Genomic DNA, 10,294 nt, shown 5'->3' with positions numbered 1-10,294 from the left:
ATATTTACCCTATGAAAATCTTTTTTTTCTTTTAAATTACATCTGTTTCTTTTAAACTTTTGGATAAAAATAATAATACATATCATTATTATTATAATGAACATACATTATTACAGGGAGGGGATATATACACTAACTGGTATTCCTGGATATTACTTTCAATACATGGTCTAGTAGTACTGTACATACCAGTCAACTTCAAAAAAACATTTGATGCATCCTATTAGTGGAGTATGAATGATGATCATACTAAAACAGATCAAACACAACAACTTTGAAGAAGTACAAGGATGGATGATTTTGCCCAGCAACTGAACAGATTCCATTATTTTTATAAACCCAACTACAGGTAAGACATTTTTTATGTATTAAAATGTATGTAATGATTCAAAAATTAAATGTATTGAAACAAATGGACAGTACGAGCTTCGCTCTCTCCAGGCCATGCCTGAGTCATATTAATCAAATAAATTCAAGTATGTAGGATCCGTTTCCTCGAGGTTGTTGGATGCTGTCAGTCAGTCATTTTCATAAAAAATATTTGGTGTCCAGCAGCTTTGCTGCATATTCTCGTTTTTAAAAGGCGTCCTCTTTCTGTCGCTAACGGTCCGTATCGGACTCTCATTGGATGTTTGCAATTAGTACTACTCTAGTGCAATGCCTCGTGTTGTTTGATTCCAAAGGATATTACAAAGCGTCGAGCTAACACTGTTTATCCTAAAACATTTAATCGTTAGTCATCGAAATGAAGCTACGTAAACCAATACAGTTATACACAAAACGAAAGTGGGACGTTTTTGCCATTGGCTGTGATATGACGGAGTTCAATAGCTAATGAAAGATAAAAGGAAAGGAAAGGTAAAAACAAAACATGATGCCGAACTTGGTCATGACCTGTTCTTCTAGTTCTAATTTAAAAAAAAAATGTTTTCACCTGTTATCGAACCTGACCTCTTAAAAGTCTTTCGACTTCATTTAAGCTTATAGTTCATGAGTTTTAAAATGTACACTAGCCTATAAGAGGCAGTTAATTCCAGTCAGGTACAGTATAGTATTTGGCAAGAAGAGTTCTTTGTGACAGTTAACTTGTGCTTGACAGCGAGGGATTGGATACAAGGAAGAGTGTCAGATAGAGGCAAGTTTGACGGTTTGGGGGTAAATTGTTTGTTGAGTTTTGACGACATGTACGTATACAATATCCACAGATGATTGGGCCACTCAATTTGTCTCTAATGCCCCTTAACAGTGCCAGGTCTGGCTGAAATATCATAATCCGGGCACAGTAGCATGGCACTCCACTTATTACAAGTCACATCATTATAAAGATTAGCTTAACCAAGGGTGGAATTATAAAAAAAAAGGTTACTGACCAAAAGGTCTAGTTGAAGAAAAAAATGCACTGGTCCTGTTTGAAGTGCAATGCACGCACTGTTTCAGAAAACGAGGGCCAGAGGTCGAGTGAGCACCAAAGTTGCTCGATACAAGTGGGGTATGCATAAAATTTCCCCAGAATATTTTGAAATCTAGAAGCTCTGTGGTGTATCATTATGACTGGGCTTTAAATAAAGGTTTTCAACCAGTGGACCAGCGGTTAATTCCACCCCTGCTTAATTAGAGAAACACCACGGGGAGAAAAGAGAGAAAGGAAAAGTATTGACACCATTATATCGGTTATCGTTTCTCCAATATCCCCAAATCAGAAGAAAACTACCAATTCAGTAAAGGGGTTCGGAAATGGCAGTATACTGGACAAGTAATCTATGTAGCTTCCCAAGTCCTAACGAAGAGGACATTGCTGTTGATTTTAGAATGTGCACTATAATCAGACAACCATCCGTATAAAGTTAAATTTTACATGAAACTGAATCAACTGTATAATATGTGTATGACTTAGACAACAACAAAAAAGCAAACCAAAAGTTATGGAACTCCCATAGAACTGTTTTCTTGAATCATTTATCCAAGAAAGAAAGAAAAAAAACAGAGGTTTTACTGAATGAACAGGGTTTTTCCCCTATCTTTACAGGTTGCTTCCAACCTGCTGAACAAAATAGAAATTATATAAAGTTTATTTTTCTGTTACAGAGCCATGTCTGGTCAGAAGTGTACAGTATGTGGAGAGAGTTCTGTAATAAAAGAAGGAGGTGGAACTGTCTGCATTAACTGTGGAACTCTTCATTCAGAGCAGACGTTTTTATCAGAAAACAGCTTTGGCTACCAGAACCCTGCTTTCTTAAACACATTGCTTCCAGCGCATGCAGGACATCTCAAAAGCAAACAGGACCGACCTGCTGTAAGACAATGCAAAGCTAAAATGCGAAGCTTATGTGCAAAGTTAACATATAGTTATGCAATGATTGAAGCAGCAAATAACTTGTTTGACCGAGCATATGCATATGGTGAATTTAAACGAATGCATTCCTTCAACAAAAACATGCTCAGTCACTGCTGTGTTTACATCACCGGGCGTCAGTTCAATTTCCCCGTCACCATTAAAGAGTTCTGTGCTATTACAAGACAGCCAGTGTCTGATGTAGCTAAACTTTATCATAAATTGATTACTAAACTACATATTGACATTCAATATCAGAGCATAGCTTCTCTCATCACTTACCACTTATCAGATCCAGTATTCAACGGAGAATGCTTTAGCATGGTTAAGGATATCTTGAAATTATACGAACGAAAACGGACTTCGTGTAGCCCACACAGAGACGTCACCATAGGACTAGCGGCTTTTCTGGCCTGGGGTTCAATGAACTTCATTGAATACAGCAAGTGCTCCTTAAAACAATTTGCCAAGAAGCATAAGTTCATATTTACTTCAATCTGGAGGGTTCGCTTAAAGGAACTCACAGAAATTCTAACTCAAGTTGGGAGTCGCCTCCCTTGGATCTCAAACATAACGGGCAAACATTTTGTCGTGAATCATTTGAAAGATATTCTTGAGTTTCAAAATAGTCTACTGTTGAAAGATGTGTTAGAAAATGACAGCAGTGAAGAGGGGGATGAGAAAAATGAAAGTGAGAGCACAAATGAGGAAGCTGAATCGGAAAACGATGCTCAGGAATGTGAAGATAAAGACCTAGAAGATCAATGTGAATGTGATGAAAATCAAAGTGATCGTGGATGCATGTACATGTATGAAGTCCCTGACAATGACGATACATGTTCTGCAACTGACCAAAGTGAAAACGAAAATTCCAACGGTAAAAACACACAGAATCAGCCTGAATCAATTTGTGTCGAAATTGAATCTGCTAACCCAAAAAGACTTGACTACGCTGATTTGGCAGGGAAAACCTTTGTGTATCACAGTACATTAAGAGTAATCACAGCAGATTTACCTTCAACATGACAACAATCTCACACTGACGGTGTTCATTGTGTTCAACGGCTTTAGAAAATGGATACCCCATTTAACAAGACACATGGTTTAGATATATTTGTATGTGACACTCAATAATATGCACAGCTGTAAATCACTTAAAGTGTTTAATATTTTTATTTATCATATGAATACCGTGTTATGCAGTGTCATAAAGCCATCACATAAATTATGTTTATGTAACGTGTAATATCACTCCGGAAATTACGTCAAAATTAAATAGGAACAATCAATGTTTCAGAGGCATCCACGTGCAAAATATTCGTTTCAGATCACAATTATACAGTTAATTTAATATTATATGATAAAAAGAATCTCTTCTTATTAGATATATGATACTCGTTTTGTATTTTTCATATTTGCTCGCCAGGGTATCGCAAACATGAAAAATCCACAACTTGTATCATGAATCTAATATGAAGGGAAACTTATGACAGATCCTCTTTATATACCTTTTAATTAGGCCAAATAAAAAAATCTTGTGTTTCCGCTAACGCTACCTAGTACCCTAGCAATGATTTATTTTTTGCTCAGTTTTATAGCCCAATACAGTCCGTCTCCCTGAGCCAAAAAGTGCCTTATTTCCTCAAAATGACCAAAAACTGAGAAATATAATCCCAATTTCAGTGCTATGTTTTCCTAATTCATAGAGCTGTTGTAAATTTAGGTACATACTAAAACTACTGTCTAGATTTTTGTGCCTACCCTAAAGATTATATTGGCATTTAATGATATGCACTGTTAAAGTGAGAACTCCTGCTCTATATAAGCATAGTAAAAATATTTTCCAAAATAAAAAAAATGCCTACCTACCTTATTTTTTCTGAGGATGATAGTGGAAACACAATTACATTTGTTTGGCCTGATCCATATTTTCCTAGTCTCTTTATTTTAGTGAGACATCCAATTTTGTCATGATTTTTTTTGTTTTTAAATCTAAACAAAATCTTTGCTCAGATTCAATTGTTTCCTTGATTAAAACAGCTCAGAAATCCATCACACCGTTGAATTCTAAAAGAAGGGTTCGTGTCTGTACATATACATTATCATATATTTTATCATTTTGCCACACGTACCGCGCCTCAATCATAGAAAAAAATGAAAAGTTGTAAGCATCGTCTTCGAAATTTAAGTGTTATGCAATTGATTAACATATTTTCTGTACACCCTTCGAAGATATCATGACATAATTGAAGGCTCATAGTTAGCCATTTGATTAGTTTTAAATACAAAAGACCCTGACCAATTGCTAGACAATCCTTTGAAGATAACAGAGAACCTACATTCAAATCAAAGACAGTCAATAGGTTTTAAGCAGAAACTGACTTTTATCTTGTATCAAAAAGATCACAGGTCTACAGGATTCTGTAAGAGTATCCAGACTTGTCAACTGGTGTCATCTGTGTATAAAGGTGGCTTCAATTTTGTCATGACATACACCAGGGAAGCGGATAATGTGTTGTATGCACAAAAACACTGTAGGCAATTAAATGTGTGCTGTATCATTTCCCTTTTCAATTTTGATACATGTATTACTTCATTTATTATATTTTAGAAGATAATCTACCCCCTGGTGTTTATCTTTTTCATGGCATCAGTTTCATAAAGTTAGTTTTGTAGCCCCCGAAAGAAGGTTGTTACTGGGTTTGAAAATCACAGGTTCCCATATGTTAGGCATTTTAAACTGTACAAAGTAGACACACAAATCTCTACCATGAGTCAGTTTTCTTTAATAATGATGATTTCTATGTCAATCAAGTAGGACACTGTGATATCATAGCCTCTGAATGACAAGACATATTTAATTTGTATACTCCCAGAATTTAGACAACCTTGAAAGGAATGTTGTAAATTATTGTGTTGATTTTACAAGATTTCTAGATGTTTTGATATGCTGTAGTTTGGATACCAGAAAAAAAGTAAAAATTATAAAGGATCATGAAAGATGAATTCAATGACATACGAAAACAAAAAGTAAACAAGCTACATGTAGGAACTAAGTAAACAAGCTACATGTAGGTACAAAGTAAACAAGCTACATGTAGGAACAAAGTAAACAAGCTACATGTAGGTACAAAGCAAACAAGCTACATGTAGGTACAAAGTAAACAAGCTACATGTAGGTGCCAGGTTGAAACATTAGTCAAAGTGCTGGAAATCTTTATAAAATACAGCCTTGCCAACTTTTTGAAATTTCCATGGGGGAAATTACGCGTGCTCCATGGGGAAGATTACGCATGCTCCATGAGATTACGCGTGCTCCATGGGGGAGATTACGCGTGCTCCATGGGGGAGATTATGCGTGCTCCATGGGGGAGATTACGCATGCTCCATGGGGGAGATTACGCATGCTCCATGGGGGAGATTACGCGTGATAACGCGTGCTCCATGGGGAGATTACGCGTGATTACGCGTGCTCCATGGGGGAGATTATGCGTGCTCCATGGGGGAGATTACGCGTGCTCCATGGGGGAGCTTACGCATGCTCCATGGGGGAGATTACGCGTGATAACGCGTGCTCCATGGGGAGATTACGCGTGATTACGCGTGCTCCATGGGGGAGATTATGCGTGCTCCATGGGGGAGATTACGCGTGATTACGCGTGCTCCATGGGGGAGATTATGCGTGATAATGCGTGCTCCATGGGGAGATTACGCGTGATTACGCATGCTCCATGGGGGAGATTACGCGTGATTACGCGTGCTCCATGGGGGAGATTACGCGTGCTCCATGGGGGAGATTACACATGCTCCATGGGGGAGATTACGCGTGCTCAGAATTAAAAGCATAAATAAAATATGTGGATGTACAACCTAGGGGAAAAACAACAATTTTAAATGGCATCTTTTGAGCTGTTCTTTCAGATGAAATCATTAGATGTTAGAATATAAGAATAGTTAAGCAAATTCACTGGTTGAAAATGCTCAATTTTATTGTCAAAATCGGGAGTCTCCCTCCAAAATCGGGAGAGTTGGCAAGTATGAAAATATTGAAATTAACTTTTGGGATGTACCACAATGTCTTGTACAAGTATTGAGACATCTTGATGCCGAAAAGTCTGTGGCCCTGGTTACTTGAAGGTATATAACTAAAAGTACCATAGCGTCTGATTGGTGGAGGCATTTCAACTACCGGTACTTAAGAAGACCTGTTGGGTTATCAGTGATACTGATTAATGAAATTCAGTGCTTCTTGAAGTTGAAACATATCTAGTTCAAAGATATTTTAGGTAAGGTTGCTTATACATGTATATGTAATATTTGAAAAGTGAATATATATTTATACAATTTCAATTTATATACATAATTTATTGAACAATGCAATATACATGTACCACAGAGAGTAACAGTTCAATCCTTTATGTCTTTTTTCAGCATTTTTTAATCTGTATCAAAAAGCACTGAAACATCCTATTTTTAGGTAAAGAGTCTAGAATTCAGTTATGCAAATTCCTCGGTATACACATGGTAAAGTAAAAAGTGAGAATAGGCAAATTGGCAAAAAGTCTAAGATCAAAGTCGTTATGTAAAGATGATGATGAATTTTATGCCTATTTTTTCAGTACCAAAGATAAGGCATATATTTTTTTTTACATGAAATCTCTTTTGGGTTAAACAAAGATGTAAGGGAGATAACTCTTATAGCTTTTAACATTATCATTTATAACTGGGGTAACAATAATCTAACTAGGGGCCTGGCAAAATTTAATCTAGGTTTATTGGGGGGTTTTAGGGGGGCAATCTGACCAATACATTATTTTGTTTCAGTGCAAAATACACATCTGAGTACTTATTCCTGTGTGTTTTTACAATATTTAATTCAAATATTATTACAATGATAACAATAATAAATTGTTCACCAGTTTTCTGTCCAGACATCTATTTCTGTGCCATGTTAACATGTGATACATACACTCCGGTGACTTGAAGCCCATGGTTATCTTGTTTATTATTTTGTCAATTTAGAATTTTCTTGCACTGGTGTTATTTTAGACTGGCTACCACCCCAAAGTTTTTATGAAGAATTTCTCGATAGCATTTTACTACTATCTTATCTCCCCCTAGGTAAGAACATCCAAGTGATCAAAATTATTAGAGTTGAATGTTAATTATTCAATATTCTAGAGAAGGGGGCCAGTCTAGTGTTATTTATGAAACATTTAAAACATCATTGATACAGGAAAATTGACACCTTTAATACCTGTGTATTTTTCAAATAGCAGCGTTTCTATGCCTATAATACTCGGGATCCTACTCCGAATCATATTGAGCGTGAGTGTGAAATGTATATTTTGCTTCATCATTAAATTATTCAACCTGTCTAATATTTCTACACCAAAAACGTGAGTCTTTGTAAATCTGAATGCATGATGAATTTGTTTTTGCATGGTTTGTAAGACTGAATTGTTATTGGATTAATTTATTGATTAAATAATTCAAAGTTTATCTAAAATCTGATTTTGTATTTTTAGCCCACCATCATCTCATTTAAATCACCCTAGGCCTGTGTCCGTGGTCCGTCCGCCGTCCGCCGTCCGTCCTTAAACAATTCTTGATATTGGTATTTCTCAAGAAGTACCAGAGGGATATTTCTCAAATTTGCTATGTAGGTTCCCCTTGGTCCTAAGCTGTGCAGGGCAACTTTTGAGACTGATCGGATAAACAACATGGCCGACAGGTAGCCATCTTGGATTTTGATAGTGAAAGTTTGTTATCGCTATTTCTCAAGAAGTACCAGAGGGATCTTTCTCAAATTTGATATGTAGGTTACCCGTGGTCCATAGCTGTGCAGGGCAACTTTTAAGACTGATCGAATAAACAACATGGCCGACAGGCAGCCATCTTGCATTTTGATAGTGAAAGTTTGTTATCGCTATTTTTCGGGAAGTACCAGAGGGATCTTTCTCAAATTTGATATGTAGGTTCCCCTTGGTCCTTAGCCGTGCAAGGCAACTTTTGAGACTGATCGAATAAACAACATGGCCAACAGGCAGCCATCTAGAATAGCCAAGAGACTTGGAACGATAATGTTTAGCCTGTAACATGTTTATAAATGGTTATTAAGTGTGTTCAAAAAATGACTTTGAACCACTTTCAAGGTCATAGGATCATATTTGTTTACACAATTTAGCGACTTTTTCTTAGTTTAACCCAAAGGCCTAGGGTTGTGATATTTAGCTAGTACTGTACCACCTGGTATGATAAACGGATTGACTTAGACCCACTTAGAAGGTCACAGGAATCACATTGGTTAAAACCTTTAAGCGACCTTTTGGCAAGAGACCTTGATCATGAGTGCTGATATTAAACCAGTAGCATTTTAGGACGAAGAGCTATCAAGTTTAATCAAATGAATAATTTTGTCTGACTTTCAAGATCACAGGGGTCAAATAATTTGAATCATCAACTGGTTTCTTCTGAATAACATATATGATTCAGATGATGATACAATCTATATAATTATGATGCATGGGCATGGGGACTAAGTGTTTGGATCAAATCATGGAACGGTTGAGACCTTAACTCTTTGACCAAATATGTGCTGGCTTGGCTTGAACGAAAACACTCATGCTGTTATGCTAGCCTGCTGGTTATGCTGATCCCTTAGGATTTAGTCTCTTGGTCATTACATGTGCATGGAAATAGTAGAGACATTTATGTAATTGCTGGCCATGAAGATATGGATACACTTCGGCTACAACAAGTACTTTTGGGGGCTTAGCCCCGCCCCTAAAGCCTTAGTACAGGTTTATGACATTGAAATACATGTATTTGATATTCCAATCATACAACCAAACATGTGTGCTAACATGGCATAAAGAAACAAACACAATCATGGAGCTCCCTTGGGTCTACCTCCATTATTAGATATTTATTTGCCTAGAATGGCTTTTAATAAAAATGTTTACGGTAAACCTTCGGTCAGTTCGAACAAAATTAAATAAATATTGATGAACCTGTTCGGATTATACAAAATTATGCTTCAGAAAATAAGCGTGAGTTCGAACTATCGGCAAAAATTTCGGCAAAGTGCAAATCAAGTCACAAACATATACCCGACATATTTTCTTCACCGGATTATACCTCTATATATCCAATGTAAGGTTGATACGTAACAACGACGGCCTGGCATAGAACAATGGCACATTTATAAATGAGTAAAATGATAGTATATTATTTAATGTTAATTGATCATTAAACTTTCTTCATTTCGTAATAATTATGATCGTAATTGCGAAGCAGTGGCCCTTGTGTAGGCCCCGAAACAGTACACGTTTCATTTGTGACACAAAAGTTAAGACTACCTAGCTTGTATCTTTGAATCAGAAACTATACTATAATTATTTGACACCTTCAAAATTACCCATCGCTAATTGGGACACCTGTGGATTGTTTGGGCTTTGACATGAATAATTAATGCTAATCACGTCACTCACAATGGCTAGCTATAGGCGACCGATTCCTACCGCGACATCGTGTCCTGCCCTACCTGGTGTGAGGGCACACGTCTACAGGTAATACCTTGATTGGTAATAATTAAGGGATGTCTGGTCGCAATAAAATAATCAAAATGCTTAGTTAACACTGTATTTGACAACACACGGGCGATTTCTTAGCGTACAGCCATACAGCGTGACATCAGTTCGTACTGATCGCATGTTATTTATACGTTGTCGGGGCCTAAGTTGAAATTGGCTGTCTCGTGCACGACGTATTTTTCAAACAATGTAAAAAAAATGAATTTATGGTTTGTCTGTCACAGCTGTACTGCAATGCTCACACAAACAAACCCATTACCCTAAACGTGTCTGTTGATCAAAGTATTGCCATTTTTCCTGGGCCGATCGCCGCGAGCTTTCAATGGAGTTTGCCGAAAAAAAATCTTACTTTACGTTTTCATTTGAC

The 10,294-nt window shown here is 36.8% G+C and overlaps 1 protein-coding gene across 1 annotated transcript; it reads left to right on the top strand.

Annotated features, from left to right (window-relative positions):
- The first annotated feature begins 735 nt into the window (after positions 1–735).
- Positions 736–3,554, top strand: LOC110446737 (transcription factor IIIB 50 kDa subunit-like). Its single transcript, XM_021492022.1, has 2 exons — positions 736–858; positions 2,086–3,554. Exon 2 carries the CDS (start codon positions 2,090–2,092, stop codon positions 3,356–3,358), a length of 1,269 nt encoding a protein of 422 aa, XP_021347697.1. The 5' UTR covers positions 736–858; positions 2,086–2,089; the 3' UTR covers positions 3,359–3,554.
- The last annotated feature ends 6,740 nt before the right edge of the window (positions 3,555–10,294 follow it).

Source organism: Mizuhopecten yessoensis, unplaced genomic scaffold, assembly GCF_002113885.1.
Source record: "Mizuhopecten yessoensis strain PY_sf001 unplaced genomic scaffold, ASM211388v2 scaffold2977, whole genome shotgun sequence".
NCBI classification, from domain to species: Eukaryota; Metazoa; Mollusca; class Bivalvia; order Pectinida; family Pectinidae; genus Mizuhopecten; species Mizuhopecten yessoensis.
Note: the sequence above shows the minus strand (reverse complement) of the source record. Positions and strands in the feature narration are given on the sequence as shown.

Excerpts from the sequence above, each read along its gene's own strand:
- LOC110446737 (XM_021492022.1), top strand. The coding sequence starts at position 2,090 with ATGTCTGGTCAGAAGTGTACAGTATGTGGAGAGAGTTCTGTAATAAAA.